The sequence below is a fragment of the Lygodium microphyllum genome, chromosome 5 (assembly GCF_053477565.2).
Source record: "Lygodium microphyllum isolate KBCC chromosome 5, Lygodium_microphyllum_v1.1.10, whole genome shotgun sequence".
NCBI lineage: Eukaryota > Viridiplantae > Streptophyta > Polypodiopsida > Schizaeales > Lygodiaceae > Lygodium > Lygodium microphyllum.
Genome location: NC_141139.1, coordinates 21,547,656 through 21,571,990, shown reverse-complemented (window position 1 = coordinate 21,571,990; position 24,335 = coordinate 21,547,656). Strand labels below are relative to the sequence as shown.

Genomic DNA, 24,335 nt, shown 5'->3' with positions numbered 1-24,335 from the left:
CTATGTTATGTCCATCCTGCCAACAAAGGCATCTTGTTTTTCCCATGGTCACAAGTTATTTGGTTAAGTCTTTGATTGCCCTTTTCCCTATTGCAATTTAGGATTTTTCATTGCACACTCTTTCCTAATCCCCTCACCTCCAAACAATATCTTACACTTTGCATACCTTTTTGAATGGAGAGAAGTGCAAGCAAAAAGTTCCTTTACAAGAGGCAAATTTAATTTTTATGAGATCATTCTTGCAAGGCCTTTTGCTACCAATAACTAGGTCTAGTAGCCTCAATGATGTATTCAATTGAGGTGTGTAGTCCAACTTGTTAAGCAAGTGGGATGTTGAGGAGAATGAGTACTACATGCTAAAATCCTACCTTTCTATTGAATATGAGATAATACACTTGCAAATGTGTGTTGTACTATGTCATGCCACCACTATGTTTAATAGGGACCCAAAAACCGTGTTGGAGGGGAAAGAGAGGTCATGCTTGTTCCACTAGCAGAAAAGCCTATAGCAACATACAAGGAAGCTTGTTAACAAGGACACACAATAGGAGCATATTTCCATATGTGAGCAATGGAGGCTAGTGCAAACAAAGGTAGATGCCACAACATAAGCAATGTTGAGAAGAAAGTGGCAATGGAAAGAAAACATTCAAGAAAGTGACATACCTTCAAGAAAGAAAACATAAGCAATGAAAGTGGCAATGGAAAGAAAACATTCAAGAAAGTGACATACCTTCAAGAAAGAAAACATAAGCAATGAAAGTGGCAATGGAAAGAAAACATTCAAGAAAGTGACATACCTTCCATGGATATTTGGCTTAGTCGGTAGGATAATTGAATTTCTCCAGGAAAACCTCATGTTTGCTATAAGAATTCATAGTATATTAGATTTCATTCATTGCTATTTAGAAGTTCCATAAGACTGAATTCATTGGATTCATTTATACTTGCAGGTATCAAGGAGTGCCATAGAGGTCATTCAGACACCAAGAAAAAATCTCTTAGAGAGTATGCAAGATTCATGGCTTACTGCTGAGAGGTATAAGGACAAGATTTTACTCTATGATGCTTTTTTGTCTAACATGGCCAATGTCATGCTTCAGAGTGCAAGACAACACACATATACCATCAGCATGTATCTTGATGATGGCCCAAGTATAAAGCACTTTTGAAGTACATTATGACTAGGAATGTCCCAAGCCCACTATAAGTTACCCATTTTGTGCATAAAGCAATGGTGGCAAGGAGTCAAGTCTCCCATGCTTGAGGAATCCATAAATTTACAAGGGAACAATGGGACTATGTATCTATCTTATGCTTGACCTTGTAAATCCATTTGTAGCCAATAACTTTCTTGCCTTCAAGTGAATGCAAAAACTCCCATGTATCATTATCCATAAGTGCAACCATTTTTTCATCCATAGCACGATCCCAATATTCATTGCATATCGCATCCTCAAAATAAGTGGGCTCCACATCCTACACAACCTTAGCCATATATGCATAGTGATGAGCTACATAGCTATTATATGGCAATCCTTACATTGGCTTTCTTACTCTACTTGACCTATATGGACCTAGATCACTACCATGTACTTTAGCATTCTCGTGCCTTCCGCACACCAAGTGTTTTAATAGACAGATTTCGAAACTCCTCATCCAAGCTCTATTCACAACCATTTGAATTAGCATCAACATGAGAGAAATATGATTATATATCTGTCATAATAGGTGAGTCTCCAACTTTCTCTTTACCTTTTCTTAACATCTATGATGTACTTGGAGTAACCTACAACCTCAATCTACCACGCAAGGTCTATCAACAAAACCATGACTAGAAGACTCTTGTGGTCCACTCAATGTCTATGATTACTGACATATTTTTCACATAGCCACACTCTCATGCTCATCAATCCCAACTACATTCTACACATTATTGTACCAACTACTCATTTCATCAAAAACATCCTTGCTAACTCTCAACTCATGTGTAACAAGGTTATAACATCTACATTCCTGCTCAAGAGAATATCCAACAATATATGTTTTTCTACTTGGGATTCAATTTGCTCCGCACCTCATCAAAGATATACACATGAGAAATACATCCAAATACTTTTAGATATGATAGATTTGTCTCTCCATATGTAAACTTCTCTTCAGGTATCATACCATATATAGTAGTAGCAGGTGTCATATTTATAATGTATACAGTAGTAGCGACTGCTTCAGCCCAGTAGTAGAAAGTCAAGTTTCTTTCTAAAATCAATGCATGAGTGACCTCGGCAATCTGCCTATTTTTTTTACTCAACTCCATTTTGCTGCAAAGTATATCGACATGTATATTACCTCCATATAACATTTGTTTCAAAAAATTAAAAAACTCATTGGAGAGATATTCTCCCCCTCCATCCAATCTTAGGTATTTAATATGCAACCATGTCACCTTCTCAACCAAGACCTTAAAGTTTTTAATATGAGTAAACACCCCACTTTTCTCATGCATAAAGTAAACCTATACTTGGCAATTATGATCATCAATGAAGGAAACATAATACATGCAACTACTTAAGGTTGCAGTCTTTGTAAGATCTCACACATTAGAATGTATCAATTCAAGTGGATTCTTGCATATATGCTTTTCATGTAGAAACACATATCTTGCTTTCTAAATTGACACGCTTCACATACTTTATACATTCCATCAACTTTAAACTTGGGCAAACCCTCCACAACTTGTTTTGACTACATGTCTTTCAAATGCTACCATTTACATAACCAATTATCTTATGCCAAATATTACTATCAACCACAACACTTAAACCTTGTGCAAACATGACAACATCCGTTTCAGACACTTACATCAAGAGTAAATAATCTACCAACATGTCTTCCTTTTACAATCAACCTACAATCATTTTTAAGATCTTCTACATAAAAATCATTAGATGTAAATCAAGTTTGCAATTCCTGTTCTACCATATAATCAATAGAAATCAAGTTTTTTGTAATATTAACATAAAAATTAAGTTTATAAAATCAAGGATATCATATCTCGCATTCATAGATGACCTAAAGCTCTCGTATTCATCTCTAAGTCCATCTAAGTGTGCACTCACAACATCATCATTATCAACTCCTACACTAATAGATCCAAGAGCTTTCACAATACTCTTAATCTTCAAGGCATAGTCATTAATGGATAGGTTCCCTCTTTTCACTTGATACAACTCTGACTTGAGCTATAGCTTTCTGGCCTTTGTGGTTTTTTTCAAACAGCCTTGTTAAATTCTTCCATGCAATAGTGGGAATTTTAGATTCCTACAAATAGCCCATCATGCTATCTATGACACTGAGACAAACACCCAATACATGACTTTACTCTATGTCTACTCCCAATCTTTCTTAGCCTTTAATTAAAGATGCAACCTTTTTCATTGACTACATAACAATAAGTGCAATCTACAATCTATATGCAAGTGGCTTTTGTGTCTACAATCCAATAAATACTAAAACCTTTCATATTTGAAATTTCTAATATATGTACCTATAAATAACCAATACAGCAAAAACTATAGTATACCCAAAAACTATTGTTGGGACCACTTGCAAGTCTAGAACGAAGACCAAAATGAGCTCAAATGCCAAAACAATGGAACAATCCTAAAGGGCTAATATGCAATATATACACTATTCTTCATGCTCACTAAGTTTCACTACAATTAGAGAATGCCTTGGATGTTCCAAGAATCATCAATGGTTTCTTTGTAGTTCTTTCCATGCTAGTATTCAAATCAAGTATTTGTTGCAAGCTTGCCAAAGGTGCATACAAGCTAGTCAACCCTTGCACCTTCTAAGTTTTTAGTAGGAACTTTTGGTTGTACCTTCTCTTTTCCTTTCTCCTTACTTATCATAACCCTATCTACAAACATTAGGGTCAACATATTAAGCTAAACTAGTTTACCTTTTGAGCCATCCGTGGATGCACCCTATTGCTTAACCTTGTTTGCTTTCTCAAGTGCCCACATGACCACATCCTTATCCCCCCCCCCCCCCCCTTCAAGCATCCTTCTACATTTTCCTTCTCTTTTTCATCAATATGCAACCCCTTAGTATATGCCACTCTCAAGAGCCTCCTGTGTCTATTACCTAAGGTAAATCAAGCAAGGTGGAAGAGCTTCTTACTTGTTGCTTGCTTGCTACTTTTATGCTCCAACTCTTTCACCTCATCCTTCAATTGAGCTCTGCATAATTTTGGGACGGCTTTGATACAATGAAAACAGACAAGAGCAAAGAGAGGTAAAGAGAGCAAGAGCACTCACACAAAAGCAATGGAGACTTGAGCATACATAGAGATAGAGCTGAAATCTTCTTCTTCTTCCACACAAAAAAGTGATGTCTATAACATAATACAAGACTAATATGAAAGTATCACAACATACGTATATGCAATCACTAAGTATGAATCCATTAAGGAAAAAAGAGGTAGCATAATGAATGTGCCATAACCAAGGATGTACTATATGGATGTAATCTAGTTGTAGAATCACTGGCATATCCTCATTTCGGTCACCTAATATGCCAATGAATAATATCGTGTCACATCACCAAGATACATAATGGACGCCAGCTCATGTAGAGCTCGACATCTCAATAAAAGGAAGAGAGGAGAAACTGTGGAAAATATTTTGATACCAAGAAGCAAAGAAACTGCACAATCTCCCAAAATGCTTCATGAAATTCAAAAAGGGAGACAAAATAGTAGTGTTGTTGGGAGCTAAATGGCAAGGGTAGGCTAGTGGACCAATTAAAGATCCAAGAAAGTTGACATGGAAGGTGAGAAACTATGACCCACGTTCATTGCCGAGGACCTAGTCGAGGATGAGGAGACTAACCTTATGACCCTCTTATGAGAGTTCAAGGATGTGTTCACCTAGTCACTCAAGGAGCTTAAGGGATTAGACCCCAATATTGTCACTCACAATATTCCCATGGTGCTAGAAGCAGTGCTACTTAAACAAAGACCACATGCCATGAATCCCAAGCATACACATGCAATCAAATAAAAAATTGATAAGTTACTAAATATTGGATTCATTTATGAGATTGAGCACATGGACTTAGTGTCATCGATTGTGATAGTGCTGAAGAAAAAAAAACAAGATCTAAGTGTGTGTCAACTACAAAAAAGTCAATGCAGTCACAAAGAGCTGCAAGAAAAGAGGCCTACAATTTCCTAGATGGATTCTCTGACTATAATTAAGTCCAAGTTTCACCTGGACAACAAGCACAAAGCAACATTCAACACTAAATGAAGAGTATCCGCGTATATACTAATGTCATTCTGATTGAACAACGCCCCTGTCGCCTTTCAATGATTGATGTGCACAATATTCAAGGGCATGCTCTATAAGTGGTTGGAAGTGTTTGTAGATTACCTCTGTGTCCACACCAACTAGGCCAAACATCTAGAAAATATGAGAGCGGTCTTTCAACATTGTAGGTAGTATTGTTTGTCTCTGAACCCCTTGAAATGCCGATTTTGGGTAAAACATAGATGCATTTTAGGACAAGTAGTATTGAAGAATGGCATTGCAACACACTTCCCGAAAGTCAGGGTTGTTGTGGACTTGCCACCCCTGATGAACTACAAGGGAGTTCAATGCTTTCTTGAGCATATGGGATATTATCGACGATTTGTCCTAAATAACACACTAATTGCTTAACCCTTGTACAAGCTATTGATAATTTTCCAATGGATAGAATAATGCTAATGTGCCTTTGAGACACTTAAGAAGGCTCTAACATTAGCACCTATCCTTCAAGCCCCAAACTGGAGTATAACCTTCCACGTGCATATTGACACCTCGAAGTTCGTCGTGGGAATGATGTTGTGCCAACCTAGTGAATACAATTTAGCTTCCCCCGTGAGCTTCGCCAGCCACCAACTCATGGATGTTGAGACAAATTACTCCATGACAGAGGGGGCTAGCAATGGTATTCATTATTAAAACATTTTGCCATTATCTACTAGTGACTCCATTCACTCGCTTTGTGGACCATCAGGCTCTACGATACCTTGTCAACAAATTATCTACTATAAGATGCATAGTCTGATGGCTACTACTACTTCTAGAGTTTGATTTTTCAGTAGTAGTATGAAAAGGGAAGCAACACTACATGGTTGACCACTTGTCACACATACCCAATGGGGAGTCCGTAGAAGGCGGCGTCGATGATGACATGCCTGATGCACATTTGTTTAAGATCTTGGGAGCAAAGGATCTCTTTAAAGCAAATCTTGCTCCCTATTGGGCCAACGATATTGTGAAAATTTTGGAGAAAGGGATACTTGATTGCCCAATAGAAAAAGTGTGATGTCACCACCCCATAATCAAAGCACAATCCTATCAACTAATTGTTGGACAGTTCTATGTATTGGACCAAGCTGGCCTACTAAGTCATTGTCTGTGGGAGCATGAGATGCACAAAGATTTAGCTAAAGCACACGCAAGAATCATGGGGTCCATTTTGACGGGAACTCCATGGCCCACAAGGTTTTGCAGTCTCAATTATAGTGGCCCACCCTATTCCACAATGCCGTGAAATTTGTGAAGCACTGCAATGAGTGCCAACGTACAAAGATGGGTTAGAAAGGACAAAATGGAACTCACCCTAGTAATTGCACAACCATTTAAAAAGTGAAAAATAGACTCTATTGGACCCATAAACTCTATGGCTCAATATTCCCAAGCTAGGTATATCATTGTCACAACAGATTACCTAACCAATTGGGCAAAGGCTAGGGTCATGCGCAAAAACGATACACGATATATAGCCAAGTTCTTGTGGGAGCAAGTGATCTCTTGGTTTGGCTGCTCGATTGAGATTATAAGTGATAAGGGCACACACTTCATCAACGAGGTGATCACACATCTATTAATGATGTTCATGATCAAACACCAAAAATCCTCACATTATTACTTGCAAGCCAATGGCCAAGCTAAAGCCACCAATAAAATCATGATTAATATACTGACTAAGACAATCTCAGCTTCGCAAATCGATTGGGACAATAAGCTCATGGCTGCATTGTGGGCATATCGAACGGCTCAAGACTGCAACTAATTAGACCCCATTCAAGTTGACATACTGAATAGATGCAATTATGCATATTCAATTGGTCAGATCCCATTCAAGTTGACATATGGGACCAATGCAATATGCCTATTGAGTTTTTCATTCCAAGCTTAAGAGTAGCCGTGCAAGAAAGATTGGAAGGACAAGAGACTTGGACCGACCACTTGCTAAAACTAGAATGATTGTATGAAACTCGATTGCTGGTGGCATGCCCTCATCTACGAAAAAAGCACAACCGAAGGTCTTATTCGAGAAACACATCAAATAGCAAGATTTCAAAAAGAGTAACCTTGTGCTATTATACTCTATCAAGGGGCACGAGCAGAAAATGAAATTCAGAGGCCTAGGTCCATTCCACGTGTGTGCAATCAGCAAAGCCAGCAATGTTGAACTAGAGATACTTGACACCGAAGGCATAGGCTCTTTTAATAGCAGTTGAATCAATAAATATTATTCATCTACTAGTGCATCCACTACATGAACCCTCGATGGCACTACCACGGATTGCAAATTCATGCTGTCACAATTATTGAACTCAACCCTAAAGACAAGGAACCTATTCCAACAGCTTATTTGAAGGTCAAGTTAACGGTTAGAAAAGAACATACAATTGATGCCATCATCAATGAAGGCACAAGATGTAATGTCATGACCTACAATGACTGGGCCAGTTTGGGTTAACCCACGCTAGTTTCAACTACTGCCAAGGTAACCCCATATAGAGACATGCCTTACGCATTGCTAGGGAAATGCCAAGTGATCTTGACTATCGAGACCGAAAGCTTGCCAACTATCTTCTATGTGTTGTCTAACAGGGAAGAGGCACAGAATGAGATGTTATTGGGATGTCCATTTAAACGACAAACCAAGTGTCTAGTTGACTTTGAAACTCAATATATACATCTGGAATTACCCAACATATGGATCAGCACGACTTGCAACAAGGGCACATAGCCACTGACGAAACCCTTATTTGACACAACCTCCACAAAAAAGAACCAAACCAAACCATAAAAGTGGATCCCAAAAACAAACCGCAAGGTTGCAGACCAATCTTATGTACAACGGCCATAAACCCCCAAGAGGCATCCCATACGCAAGAGATGTCCACATCATAACCATAACCGAACTAGATGGGTCTCCAAACGCTTGTTGCAGGCACAAGCCTAGTATGACGAAAACTCTTGGGGGTGGATTTGGTTGCCCAAACTCTCACGTCGCTACATCCCAAAACCAACCCACTCCACCCCTGCTCATGCAAACCGACTAAAGATCGTAACCCACTCAAGGCTACTAAACCCCAACTAATCTATAGGCGCAAAATGTCTCCCTTACCCTTTGGGCCCAATACCAGCCTAAGCCCAAGAATCAACAAAGCCTAATAGAAGACCCACGGTCGGAGTCCTCTTCTACTCACACTAGCCAAATGGGCCGCACAAGAGACCTTGCGCCATCACACAATCCACATGGCTCACTACCTCCACAAAAGGCCAACAAGGAAGATACAACTCATATGACTAACACCATCCCCTCGATGCTAGTCAAGCGACAACCATAGATTTCCCAAACCATCTCTAACGATGCCACTATTGCAACTCAAACTGGCAACTTGCCCAACATACCCTGTCATGTTAAAACAAAGCCAACTCCTTTGCCCGAGTTAAAACCTTCCTACAAGTGGTCGTCCATTCTAGAACTTGCCCCTAACTTGGCATCTAACACAGGTGAAGACATAATCTCGTGCATTCAAAACTTTGATAACACCTTCACCATATTTGCCTTCAATTATGACAAGCTAGACTTTGGTCTCTTGGATGAGACCACGGCTCAAGCCATTGCTTCCCTACCCTGCTCGTTAAAAAAATTAGAATTTATTTTCACAAATAACCCCCTTAATCACTAACGAGCGGATCACCATGCAAATTTCATATGAAAAAGATCAAGGACCGCCTCATCACATCCTTCAAGAATAGCTATGTAGTGACCACTCTTGATAACCTCGCACGCCTAGGTCGACTAGCTGCATTCGACCCTTGATTTCTACAAAAGTGATTCATGCTATTAGCCTAGTGGGAGCGCACTAGGTGCCCAATCATGACCAATACTGAGCAACACCATGCCGCTAAGACATCGGAATATGATCCAACTTGTGTTGCCTCTACCTCATTCCGCGTTCTTGGAACAACCCGCAACCAACCACTTGAGGAGAATGTCCTATTCCACCCCTACCTCCATAGAATTCTCAATGAGAAGGAGCTTCACATCACCTATAGAATGGACTCCAGAGACTTCCTAACAAATGTCCTAACGTAAATAGTGTGTGTTAGTGTATACCCACATGACATGGATCATTACACAGCATTGATATAACCCACAGTTCTACCATTGGCTCTCGAAAAGATTGACTTTGGGACAGAATTGAAGCTAATGACTTATGAGCCTACAAGGGAGAAATTAGTGGCGCAACTTCACCATGCAAACTATAGTGATGAAAAACTGAAGGACAAGGGATTTTGGGCGCTTGCCTCCTTTGGTGAAGATCACCCGCAGCCTATAGAGGTAGCAGGGAACCCATCCTTAGTGATAACACCTACAGAGGACTAGCCTAAGCTTCTAGAATATGATGCTCCACGAGAAGGGATGATTCATGCAACCTTCAATTGGCAACAAGACACAAAAGCCACCCTGGAATAGCAAGCCACTTATGACAGGATGAAGAGAGTATGGAAAGCACAACCACAAAGGGTACAGAATGTCTCCCTAAATATCGAAGTGATGAAAGAGCAAAGTGAGATCCTAAAAGAACATGCATATAGGTATGAAGAGAGACAAGAACTGAGAGACAATAAAATTTAAGTTCAAGGTATATGAAGATGTAAGTATAGAAATCCCCTCTCCTTGAGGACAGTGCACCTACTCATTAGAGTAGGAGAGAGAATCGCTCAACTATGGTTGGATCAACAAGATGTAGAAGCTCTTCATAGAAAATGCAAGCTCACATGTACACGAAGGAGCAACCATTGTGTTAACCAATGACCTTGAGAGGCATTCCCAGGGTAGCCGGAATGGTGTTATCCCATTCTTGAAAATGATGGAATTGCTTGGAATACCTATCATTATGTAGGTACATCCAAGCAAGTTAAACCCACATACTACACCTATCTTCGCAAGCACCTCCAATACCACAAAGAAGAGCATGGCTAGTATAATTTCCCCCCAAAGCTCCTAATGTCCAGGCATCGATGTTTGAGAAGGCATACAATTTCCAACCAAGGGACTTGGTTCCCTCATTCAGGGTGTTTGTATGGACATTCAACAACTGTCCTAACGAGGCTTTCATCACCACTTGCAATTACTTGAAGGTGCTCACTATGCTGGTACGACGCCGCCCATCCTATATGAAGAGAGGCTGCCACCCCTCTTCTTTGATGCGAATGCGAGAATAGACATAGTTACCATGGTGCAGCTACATCTCCGTCCCTTACTCCTACCCACATATTTCATGAGTATCCTAGAAGATATGGTCATCGTGTTTACCATGTGCACCCACCCATTTTATCCAGAATCATGTCTCCACTTAAAGCTAGACACAAAGAAGTACCTCCTGAGCAATGGCTACCTAACTAGAACACTCCGACCACTACTTGAGGAGTGAAGCATATTGATCCCCTTCCAAAAGAGAAAGAGTTCACACAAGCATACCACACCTAAGGGCCCTTGGGCCTCAAAGCACAATGTGAACCCCCACTCTTTTCCCCACAGCACAGATTCAAGGCTCATCAAGGGTAGGACATCCCAGATCACCTAGTAGACCTATCCCCCTGAACATCACACTACACCCCCTACAGTGCAACAACTAGATCCTCGACTGTGAGACACCATTCTAAGTTTACTTGAAATTCGATCTAGCTCCTAATTGCAACAACATGTACACCATCCACAACACTAGTAAGGTCAACACACCCCTTAGGGAGAGCACCAACAAATCTACAGGAATAGCAAACATGACACGAGACCCATCAACATCAATGACCTAGCATCATCCACACACACCCATGTGCCATACACCTTGCGTCTCACCCCAACTCCAAGCAATCTCACACTTCCAACATCAGTCACTACTCCCCCACTCCAACAACACAACAATCGTCCCTATACGCTCTTTTCCAATGTAATACGCCCCACCAAACCATCCCCATAGCAGTGCCATGGGACTAGCACTCCTCTACAAGGGGGTAATGTTAACTCCATCACACAACAAGAAATGGGAAAGAAATCAACGCTCAAACATTAGTATATTTTACAATAGTGCCAAGTTCTGGTAACATCAAGGGCTAACCAATGTAATTGGAGCATCGGGCTCACTCCTGTGCAAGTTATAATAATCTTTACAAAAGAAGAGTCCCACTTAGCTTTAATATCCACTTGTAAATGCAAGGTCAGGATGGACAATAGAATGGCCTAAGCACCCAAGCAGCAAAAGAAGCTGGAGCCCTCTAAACCTATATATAAAAGCCAAAAAGTTCATGAAAGAGATCATTCGAGTGTGTCATTGAGAAAGGGAGTGAAAGAGAAAGAGAGTGAACGAGAGGGTTGCAAGGGAAGTCTGAGGGATGGGTCATAAAGCACTTAGCAATCCTCCACCTTTTACCTCAACATGCTTCACTTGACAGCCACAAGAGGCAAGTGGTGGACTACACATTCAATTTGAGAGCTTGCAAGAAAAGGCAGTGCAACTTGATTGTGAGACCGCCTTGGCTTACTGAGACTACAACAATGAGTGAGCTCCATGTGTGTCTAGTACAAACTTAGTCTCATTGGTTGCTTTTGCTGCCTATGAGAGTAGCCATTAGATGAGAGAGATGAGAGACTAAGAGATTTGGTCTGCCTCGAATGGTCGAACTTCTAAAACAATAGGAGCTCTACACATGTCCAAGCTGTCGAGCATGGTCGTAACCCGACATACCAAAATAGAGGGAGCCATGATAGCCTAAGGGCATCAATACAAGCACTTGAGATAATGATCCTGATCATTTATTGCGAAGAGCTCTCAAAAACTACATCAACAAAGATCCTATTCCTCCCAATTGCATAACTAAACATGTTGTAAACCTTGAGTAGATTCAGTGTGAAATACTCGAGGCCTAAGAGGATGATGATGGTGATGCCATCTCCAAGTAAGACATTGTCCTTGCCCTCAAATCCATATTTCAAAATAAATCCCACTATGCTTAATGTCAAAGTGGTTTTGTGGTTGACACCGCAAGCACCTACTAGATGGCATTTAACTAAGCCCTAAAGCATAAAGCATCCCTTTCCAAGGGGGGTACTACTAATGTAACCTTGGCTAGGTTGTTTGTGAGAGCTACTTGGATGGACACTTCAATGTATGGAATGGTGGTCAACCTCCAACCAATTGGCAAGAGATGAAGCCTGGAGGACCACCACAGTGTAGGAGCAATGTGGATGGGTAGGAAGGCATCAATTGAGGGAAAATGAAGCACAAGCATAGCATGGTTGTTGTAAAGAACCATGGAGAAAAGAGAGGCTGAAAAGATAAAAGACCCAACACACAATACATGCACATACCACAATATCCAACATTGGTGAGTACGGCTGAATACAATGTACTTGTATTCAAAATTATCTTGAAAGCAAGAACCAAATGCACCACAAACACCATTGGTAAATAGGTACTTGTGCAAATAGTGCAAGGGGCCATCTCTATAATGAGTTGCATGAAAGTACCATGAAGTTCAAATGCAAACATACATAAGTTGGAACAAAATGGCATATCTCTTGTTGTTTTATATTCATGAGGCAATCACCCCTTGACCTCATATAGGGACCAAATTTCTATGGCTGGCATGATGTGGAGGTACAACCTCGGTAAAGAGATTATAACAACCCAAAAAGGTATGTCCATTTTTCATTTAAAACAGGATTTACAAGAGAGAAACGTCAATCAAACTGAATGTAGCTAATGATATGCACACTGCACACAAATAACTGCAGCATCCAAATAATCACTATCAACAAATGGTTAAGGGATTAAACATGATGACAGTAGAGTAGGGTTTCAAACTGTCTTACAGCTGCTGCTACTATAAAACATTGCAATACTGGCTGATGCAGTGTCCAAACGCATTAGGAGCTTCCACATTGAAAGAATCTGAAAATCATTGCCTAGGAGATGAGGGAGAATCTTGGAGCTGAAAACCAAGAACCAATGTGAGACTTTAGTGACACAGGACCACAGAACTAGACTGCACCAATCATGGCCCATCTTATTCTGCTTCATTCCATATGATACAGCAAGTTCTCTGATTGTTGCTTGCCAGAGAAATTTTCAACTTGATTGCACCAAGTGTATCACTATGGATTGACCACAGCTTGTCATCTGCATTTGGTGTAGAGAATGAGAAGAAACCCAAGAGTTGACATGGCATACTAGGACTGAAGGGCTCATAAAAACTCTCAATCCAGGACGTGCTGCTTTGCACAAGGTGATCAAAGAGATCTGATTCCAAGAATCACCAGCTCTGCTCCAAGTTGAGATTTCTCAAACAGATACATCAACCATCAAAGTAAATTCACTTCCCCTTCTAGGCACTGGATCCTTGCTTCCGCTTTCCAGTTCCCTTTTTAGGCATGCGTCTGTGTCTAGCATGCTGCAGTGTCATAACCAGCTGTTTTGGAAGGGTTTTTGGGGCAACTCCATCTGATAAAGCTTTTCCTGCTGTATTGTTGGCATGCGCAATAGTTGTTGCCACAGTTGATTGCTTTTGCTCTAATAGCTCTCTATGATAACCCTGCTTATGCAACATGAATGAGGATGTGTCTAGCATCATATTGCTGAATATATGTCAAAACTCGTGCAGACAATTAAACGAACTGCTTACCTGCACTACAAAGTTTCTCCTCTCACAGTCAAGAAACATGCTTAATGTCAATGGAATCACTTTCAGTAACTTATCCCGTACAATTGCAAAACTCAGCTGATCCCTTGAGGTGAATCTATCTACTTCATTGAACCAAAGGCAGGTGAACAGATTTGTTATTGGTGTATGCTCTCTGATGATAACACATCCTTCAGGGACATCTGCAAATAAGCATCTTTCTTTTTAAACGTTTCCAGAAATCAACCAAACACTTTGCTGTCTTCTTTTGGGAAGGTCTTGAGCATACAAACCACTACGAAAAGGTGACTTCAAAGCATCATAATGTTGAATTCCTTCCTTCTGATAGAACTCAATTTGTGCATCAATGGAAGCATGATTATATTTTCCAGCAGCCTTGTTTGCTTCTGCTTCCTCAAAAATATCCAAGCGCTTGTAGTGTTGAGATATTGCAAATGTCACATTTTTTCTCCACAGAAATCTGAAAGTAAAAAAATGCACCTGTGTTTCGCATCATAGGTACAACAAAGAATTCCAATATGATCCTGTGCCAAAAACTAAATTAACTAATTTGATGTATGCCACCATAAGGTCCAAGATCTGAAATTGTTTTTTTGACCATAGATACAAAAATTGCCTAAAGGGAAACAGTCAATCCATATGACTGTTTTATTTTTTTCAAAAAGAAATTTATAAATAATACCTCAGAAAGAATCCATGACATAAAATACAAAGTACAAAATAAGCCTTTTGAGGGACTCTTAAGTACATCATAGATACAATGAACACCAGATGTGACCCTTGGCAAAAGGTGCCTGAGATCCATGCCTGTACAAAAGCATCTTTCCTTCTCATATGCTCAAAGTCACCCTGCAGTCTCTCCCATCTCCCATGGCGAGTATGGATCCGGATCCTAGAGAGAAACTAATGCTACATGCTAGGCCCACACTGTCTGCAGATCACTGCCTGCAGATCCTGCTCATCTGCCTGCACGCCAACCACTGCAGGTTGCAGTAGCTCTGCACACCCCCCAGGCCTGTGTGCTGCTTCTGCACAACCTCTCTCTCTCTCTCTCTCTCTCTCTCTCTCTCTCTCTGTGTGTGTGTGTGTGTGTGTGTGTATAATGGGCAATTATATTAATCACACGAAAAGTACAAGAGTCACAGCAGAGAAGCAAAAGAAATTGCCATATGCCAAGAAACTAAATCCTCCCGAGGAAGAAGGCAACATGCTGAACAAGATCCAGATGCCAATGGAGATGACCCTTAACGACATGACTTTAAACCCCAGAGGAAGAATCAGAGATGAAGGCATTGCAAGTGATTTGCCAACAGCCCCAGAATCTAAGAAAATGAAACAATATTTTCATATATGGCTGTGCAAGAGTGGGATATTTTGCCTTGCCAAAGACCCAATCAAAGGGACGCAACAAAGGTCCCACGACAACTCTCCAAATTTCAAACAAGAGGGACCAGATCTTCCTAGCTAATGGGCACAAAATAAAACTGTGGCAAGAATATTCCACACTAGTAGTACAAAAGAAGCTATTGCCATTAGAGATACTGTATACAACATTTGGAAAGGGCCAAGGCGAGGGGCAAGCCACCAATCAGCATTCTCCAAAGAAAGAATTTGCATTTGAATGGAATCTGATTGATCCACCCATCCAAAATAATCATTTTCTACCATGCCCTGCTTTTTGTCAGAAAATGACAGCCAGCTATGGAGGAGAGAAAAGAGAGACAATGAGAGTGTGTTGAAGCAAAAGAGTAGAGTGTACTTGCTGAACTGAAAGAATGAGAATGAAAAGTACAAGATAGGCTAAGATAGACCTAGCTCTAACTCGACTAGAGTTAACTAACTCTAACTCTTAACTCTAAGAGTGGTGACACAACTTTAGTTGTGTCCACACTAAGAACTAAAAAGAAATAAAGACTAAAACATTGGGCACTACCCATAGAATTCGCAAATTCTAACATCCCCCTACAATGTCAACGTGGTAAAGTACAAGAATGATCAATCAAAGGGTAGCAAGTTTAAGGACTTGCGAAAAGCCTCAAACTTCTCACAAGGTAGTGCCTTTGATGAAAATATATGCAACATTTTCTTGTGTAGGAACATACATCAAGCTAATCTCCTGCATAGCATCTCTCTCTCACATAATTGTAATGCACCTCAATATGTTTCGTGCAAGCATGAAACACAAGATTTCGTACCACTAAAATAGCATTGTGACTGTCAGAAAGAATGAATGAGTGTAGGACCCTCCAATGGTAAATGTACATCAGCCAACAATGTGTGTAACGATACACATTCCACTATTGCCGTGAAGGCTACCTTGTACTTAGCCTACAGGACGAGGTAGCCATTGTAGGTTGTTTCTTGCTTAACCATGAAATGCATGAACAACCTAGAAAGAAACAGTGTCCACTAGTAGATTGCCTAGTGTCTACATCACCAATCCAATGTGAATCATTGTAAGCCTATAATTGCAAGTCTCCCCCCTTGGGAAAGAATAATGCATGTAAAGATCCACTTAACAGCTTGCCAATAGTCCGTGGGCTATGCATATACCTACTCACCTGAGATACTGCATATTGAATGTCAGGGCGTGTGTTGCAAAGATAAATAAGACAGCCAACACCCTCGCTGTCTTCACCATCATGCATAGATAGCTTTAAGCCTGGCTCCATATAGAAGTGTACATAGATTTGTAATATTGCATATTAAACCTATGTAGCAGCTTATCCACATACTGTGACTGTGAAATGATGATACCATGCTGATTTTGGGTGTCACTGAATCTCCAAATAACAGCGTAGATAGCCCATATCTGACATAGCAAATGCATATTTTAATTCATTCTTGAAATCTGTAATTTTTCCTTCCCTAGGTCCAATGAGCAGCATGTCATCTATATAAAGAATGATAATCATTAAGTCCCCCCCTTCATTCTTAATGTATAGAGTGGGAGCAATTGGATTGTTTTTGGACACTTTGCTAGCCAAATATGCATCAATTTTAGAGTACCATACACGAGGAACCTATTTGAGACCATAAAGAGCTTTGTTTAGCTTGCATACTATATGCTCTTTCCCCTTAACCACAAACCTTGGAGATTGACACATAAACATCCTCGTGTAAATCCCCATTCAAGACTGTTGTCTTAATGTCCAACCAATGTACCTTCCAACCATAATTTGCAACCATAGCAATAACACATCTCACCATACTCATACAGGATGTAGGAGCAAAAGTCTCTTCATAATCAATGCCCTTATTTTGTGCATAGCCTTTTGCTACCAACCGTGCTTTATACCTGTCAATGGTACCATCAACCTTGTGTTTGAGTTTATAAACCCATTTTGTGCCAATGGCCTTTTTGCCAAGTGGTAAATCCACAAGATTCCATGTAGAGTTAGTGGCTGAAACCAGCCTTTCTTCTTGGAATGGGTGGTAATAACCTGATTTAAGAGTTAATTACAGCAATAAATAAATGCACATAAAATGAAATACATACTTTACCATAACATTCTTGGACAGTAGACTCCCTGTTGGCCCCAAAACTGGCGCCCCTTGCAATATTTCTTTAGCTTTCATTCAATTGGAAGGAGTACAACTTGAGATTCTTCAATCTCCTCCTGCTAACCAATTGCTCTTGCTGTCATAAATGACCAGCAAGCCTTTTGGGTCATTTGCCCCTTGATTCACCCAGACTTCTTCTCCAATTTAACCCTTGGCTGGCCAAATGCTGCAATTTGGGATGAGCTGGCTCCTGAAATCATCAACTGCTAATTTTAGTCCGTTGAGCCTTCAATCTCTAGCACGAATCCCAAGGTGACTGCTAAACCCTAATTTCTGATGTAAATTAGGGTTTATTGCAGAAATACAAATCAGCCCACCAAAAATGACTGAAATCTCCTCCAAATGGCTAAGAATTGATAAGAATGGCTAAGCATAGGCTGAAGGAGATGAGAGAATGCTGTAAAGAGAGAAAATTTTGAGATTTGTCGCGAAGAACTGATCAAAATCAGCTGCTGCACTACTGTACCAACCCCAAACGGATGCACCAACAACAATAGGAGCATCAGAGACTGTGATCTTCAGGAGAAAGTGCATCAGCAGCAATTGCCAGCTTCCCAAGGTCAAGAATATGCAATCTCCATCACCAAAATGGTCTCCAATGGCTAGGAAATGGCCCCAAAAGCTGGCACCAACAATCCAACAGCTCCCAAAATGAAAAACGAGATTTCCCTCTCCCTTCAGCCCTATTTAGCCTTTACCCCACTTGCATGGGAAAGTTTTGCCAAGTGGCAGCTTTCTTAATCCATTTTCAGCAATTTTCAGCCATTCAATTAATTTTCAAAATTAATTAATTCTGAAAATTAATTCAGCCCTTAATCCATGCCCAAAAATTTGACCTTGCCCATCCAAAAATTAATTGGCTAGGCCATTTGCAACCCAAAGTGGTCCCATGCATTAATTGACCCTTGGATAAGCATTAATCCATTAATTAATGCCTAGTCCCTAGTGTCACCACTGACACTTAATGGCCAATTAATGGTCCTAGGAGCAAACTGACACCAAAATTCACCTAGAATCTAACAGATAAGCATTAATCCATTAATTAATGCACCACTGACACTTAATGGCCAATTAATGGTTCTAGGGACAAACTGACACCAAAATTCACCTAGAATCTAACAAGTGTAACTTGTTATAACTTTTGCCTTTGACACTCATCTTTTACATAGGGTCCATCAGCCTTCAACTGTGAAAAAGTAGCTTGGACCTCACATGTGCAACACATGTGCATCTTTTAATTACACACTTGATTAATCCTTTAATCAAATGTCAATTAAACATAAGCAAAGCATCAAATTTTCACGTCCTCGTGACAGACCACCCCCTTGAAATCCTTGCAATCGTCCTTGATTACACTGTGATGTGTCAAAGCAAAAAATATTGCACTAGAATTTTCACAAGGCATCATAGTCAACACAACATTGGCCAATGCTAGCTAACTATCTCATATGCCCACCATTTGCTGAAAATTTCCAGCCAGCATAAACATAGCATAAAGCTCAACAATAGACTAAAACTGTTGCCAAAAACTCATCGGATGCATCCCAAACTCTTGTTTCTCAAGAGTGCTAACTACACAACCATAGTAAAGCATAAACCAAGCCAAAACCATGGCTGAATTGTCAATGGCATTCAGTACACATGCTGTTGTCCATAGAACCAGCTGAATATCACTGAAACTAATTATCATACATTGAAAATTAGCACTCGGTAATCAGTCTCTCATGATCATAACTTGATGCAAATGTACAATTTCAGAGCTGCAGTGAAAATCATACCCATCTGCATACATACCACAGTGACTAGTACACTGAATAGTGACCTCATGGCAGACATACTGTCAGCACAGTACCTTGGATGCATGCTGAATACATCCGAAATCCACTATACACGAGAGCAGTCCATTCCTGGAGGAGTGGAAGTGCTGTCTCCCCCTTGAGTATCAGGTGGTACTCTGGACCCTTGCCTTGCTGAACCTGAAAGAGCCCGATCCAAAGTCGGCTCTAACTGAAAATCATACCCATCTGTATACATACCACAGTGACTAGTACACTGAATAGTGACCTCATGGCAGACATACTGTCAGCACAGTACCTTGGATACATGCTGAATACATCCGAAATCCACTATACACGAGAGCAGTCCATTCCTGGAGGAGTGGAAGTGCTGTCTCCCCCTTGAGTATCAGGTGGTACTCTGGACCCTTGCCTTGCTGAACCTGAAAGAGCCCGATCCAAAGTCGGCTCTAACTGAAAGGCATCAAGGTGAAGCTGCAACAACTGAGGATGGTCTGCCAAGTCATCCTCTTCCATCCATTTAGCATCCACTCGTGAACAGTTATGAAACTTCACCCAATAGCTTATGGAAGTTTTACCTTTGACCTTTGATCTTTATGTGCCAAAATCTGCTCAGATACCAATATCTTATTCAGCTCCTCTACGTTTGACTGAATTTCAGCAGATACATCCTTAGGCACATCACCATAAAAAGGCCTCAACAAGCTCACATGAAAGGCATAGTGTATCCGCTAGTGTAGAGGCAATTTCCATGATAGCCAGCATTAAACGGAGCATTTGCATGACCAGCACTTATTCCTTGAGCCCCAAAAGCACGACGGGGTACCGATCCTTGCCCATATGCGTGATTTTGCACACCAGCATCATATCGATGCCACCATACATCGGATTATGCATTCCATGAGCCATACCCGAGTACATTAGGTTATGCAAGCCATGCATTGGTTGCTGAAAGTTATGGGGAAGTGTGCCATACATTCCCACATTCGGTCGCTCACCCACCATAGCATGAAAAATTGTGCTACCACCAAAGTAAGTTGGCTGCCCCAAATTCTCATGTAAACCTTGCTGTCCAAAAACCATAGGATTAGCATTTACATCATGAACTTGAATTTTCATTTCTTTCCCAACTGGCACCAACTGCTTTTCACCATGAGTATCTTTAGGAGCATCTTGAGAAGGCTTTGGCTTGTTCTTCGGTGCATCTTGCTATCCCGAAGTTCTAAAAGAGGATTTTCTCTTCTTGCCCTTGTTGTCCTTCATAGGAGTGTTCAAAAACTGAGTAAATTGAGAATCTTTTGCCAATTCAGCAAAGATATTGGCTGCTGCCCTCATTCGATTCTTGAATGCATCATCGAATTCCATTTCCCCTTGTTGATCATCATCCTCTATCTGCATTGAGGGTCCAACATCTTGGCCTTCAGCCACATTTTCAGCATGTTGTCCATGATTTGTGCCTTGTCCAAGATCACGCATTGCATTTCCTTCTTTCCCATGTGAATGTGCATCATGAGAGGCATCATTACTGCCTGATTGCATCCCACTATATGAAGACATCTTGCTGTAATTTCTCAGCTGAGCACAAAGATCAACACTAGCACAAAGCTTTGGCTAGCAATCAGGTGCCTCAAGCCCACCAAATCAAGAGATTTGATGTGTCCCAGCAACGGAACCTTGAAACCAGCCTTCTTTCTTGGAATTGGTGGTAATAACCTGATTTAAGAGTTAATTACAGCAATAAATAAATGCACATAAAATGAAAGACACACTTTACCATAACATTCTTGGACAGTAGACTCCCTGTTGGCCCCAAAACTGGCGCCCCTTGCGGTATTTCTTTAGCTTTCATTCAATTGGAAGGAGTACAACTTGAGATTCTTCAATCTCCTCCTGCTAACCAATTGCTCTCACTGTCATAAATGACCAGCAAGCCTTTTGGGTCATTTGCCCCTTGATTCACCCAAGACTTCTTCTCCAATTTGACCCTTGGCTAGCCAAATGCTGCCCCAAATCAATTCGGGATGGGCTGGCTCCTGAAATCCCTTGATAATCTTCAATTATCAGCTGCTGATTTCAGTCCCTTCAGCCTTCAATCTCTGGCACGCATCCCAAGGTGACTACTAAACCCTAATTTCTGCGTTTATTGCAGAAATTACAAATCAGCCCATCAAAAATAGCTGAAATCTCCTCCAAATGGCTAAGAATTACTGAGAATAGCTGAGCATAGGCTGAAGGAGATGAGAGAATGTTGTAAAGAGAGAAAATTTTAAGATTTGTCGCGAAGAACTGATCAAAATCAGCTGCTGCCCTGCTGTACCAGCCCCAAACGGATGCACCAACAACAATAGGAGCATCAGAGACTGTGATCTTCAGGAGAAAGTGCATCAGCAGCAATTGCCAGCTTCCCAAGGTCAAGAATATGCAATCTCCATCACCAAAATGGTCTCCAATGGCTAGGAAATGGCCCCAAAAGCTGGCACCAACAATCCAACACCTCTTTCCAACAGCTCCCAAAATGAAAAACGAGATTTCCCTCCCCCTTCAGCCCTATTTAGCCTTTCCCCCACTTGCATGGGGAAAGTTTTGCCAAGTGGCAGCTTTCTTAATCCATTTTCAGCAATTTCTAGCCATTCAATTAATTTTGCAGAATTAATTAATTCTAAAAATGAATTCAGCCCTTAATCCATGCCCAGAAAATTGGCGTTGCCCATCCAAAAATTAATTGGCTAGGCCATTTGCAACCCAAAGTGGTCCCATGCATTAATTAACCCTTGGACAAGCATTAATCCATTAAGTAATGCCTGGTCCCTAGTGTCACCGCTGACACTTAATGGCCAATTAATGGTCCTAGGGGCAAACTGACACCAAAATTCACCTAGAATCTAACAAGTGTTGTAACCGGCCTGCTCACTGGGAAGGGCGGTAGTGTACAACCAAAATATATAAATGCTTTCACCCAATTTACAGTCGTCCACTTTACCTGAACTTAAAGACACAGAATCAAGAAGAAAAACAGGAAGCTAAAATGCTCCTGTTGCCACACAGACACCCTGTTGGCCCCTAAGTTAGGCGCCCCTCGTGGTATTTCTTTATTTTTAAAAAGGAGAAAGTACAATGGGCTGTCTTTCACCTATTCTGGGTGAAATTTGACAGCATAACAGTACAATTAATGACCCAAATCAAGTTGACCAGGAGGGGAAACTCTGCCCAAGTCTGAATCTTCTGGTTGGAGTGCAGAATTGACCATTTCAACCTGCTGTATTTACTGGTTCAGACCTGTTCTGAAACCTGTTTACAACTCATACTGTTCCCTATACTGTTCAACCCACTGTAATTACTGGTTCAGACCTGTTCTGACACCTGTTCTCAGCTCATATTGTACCCTACACTGTCCTGCATCATCTAGGCCAAGTGCCCCTTGATTCTGACATCAATTGGGCTCTGAATTAACCTCTGAATAGTCCAAAAACAGTACTGATTCAGTGCTGTTTCAAACACTTACTTGGTGAGGTTACCACCCTCACCTGTCCCTGCTGGGACAACATACAACTGCTCCTGTTCCTGGAGAAAGGAGGTTCTTGCCTCATGCAAAATCAGCATATTCCACACAATTGTACCTGAATCAGAAGAAAGGCCCTTGATTCTACAGCATAACCATACTGTCAGGGAGAGAAAGAGAGAGAGTAGGAAGCAAGCTCAACCCTCTGTGCACCATAGACAAGGTAGACCAGCTCTCAAGAGCTCTCCATCTGCAGCAATCCATCTCCCTTTCACAAAAATGAGCCCCCCATTCATTGAAACTCGTTTTTGTGCTGCCCTCTCTCTCTTTTGGGAATTTATGCCCAAATTGTGACACGTGGCATACATGTAACAATTTTCCTGTTTAAACTTTTCGGTCCAAAATTCTCCATCCTCGGTTCAAAATTTGACCTCGGCACAGACCAGAGGATTAATCCTCGTACAAAAACGAAGATAATGACGCGAACAGATTCTGGGGTCCACAAATAGTAACTCCCTAAATTTTAGGAGTTGCTTCCATTGCATCCCCACTAGTCTTCTGACCATCTTTGCAGACTATGGCTACATCCAAATCTGTAATGTAGCTCAACTGAAAGTGAATTTCCACTGATGACCCCACATGGACTAATCTCTTGAAGATTTGTCCATCTTCACTTTGAACTAGTCTCTTCCACGCTAGTTCTTCAACACACTTGTCCATATACACTTTCACAAGTCTCTTCCAGGCTTGTCAATCTACAGTGCCATCAGTCTCTTCCAAACTTATACTGGACCTTAACTGTCCAGTCTTGACTCACTAGACATTCCTATCCGTTTCATAAACTGGCCATACAACTCAGGCGTTTAGATTTCAAGAGAGATCCTTCCAAAAAGAAAAACCAAATCAAATATGTAATAAAGAAATCAACAAAAAGGTAATAGTTGTCACAGTCTTGTGACAAGTGTAACTTGTTACAACTTTTGCCTTTGACACTCATCTTTTACATAGGGTCCTTCGGCCTTCGACTGTGAAAAAGTAGCTTGCACTCACATATGCAACACATGTGCATCTTTTAATTGCACATTTGATTAATCCTTTAATCAAATGTCAATTAAACATAAGCAGAGCATCAAATTTTCACGTCCTCGTGACAGTGGCAATAGAGTCTAACTCATCCTGGGACCTGCATGGCCTGCATCCAATGTACATCTTGTTAAGCTTCCTCTAAGGAAGTAGATTCATCATCATCCAACAGTGAGCTCATAAATAGATGCTCATCACAATCATCTACTTCCATAAAATCAGTCAAATAGGCTTCCCCTGCATCATGTGCTGTATATCCAGCAGCCCTTCTAGTGCGTTGAGCTAAAGAAGCATTTTCACTCCCCTGGAGAGTTTGTAACAGCCATCTCGGGA

At 40.9% G+C, this 24,335-nt stretch overlaps 1 protein-coding gene across 2 annotated transcripts in view; it reads right to left on the bottom strand.

Annotated features, from left to right (window-relative positions):
• Window positions 1-12,915: 12,915 nt before the first annotated feature.
• The window catches only part of LOC148035586 (putative hexosyltransferase MUCI70), a 71,909-nt gene continuing 60,489 nt past the window's right edge, over window positions 12,916-24,335 (bottom strand). The window contains exons 7-9 of one of the 2 annotated variants that reach the window (XM_087677550.1): window positions 14,333-14,520; window positions 14,043-14,242; window positions 12,916-13,952 (exon numbers count right to left, since the gene is read on the bottom strand). In XM_087677550.1, the coding sequence (XP_087533676.1) occupies window positions 13,746-13,952; window positions 14,043-14,242; window positions 14,333-14,520 (595 nt within the window). In that variant the 3' untranslated portion in view covers window positions 12,916-13,745. The remainder of the gene's footprint in view (window positions 13,953-14,042; window positions 14,243-14,332; window positions 14,521-24,335) is intronic. The other variant, XM_087677549.1, reaches the window with a different exon arrangement.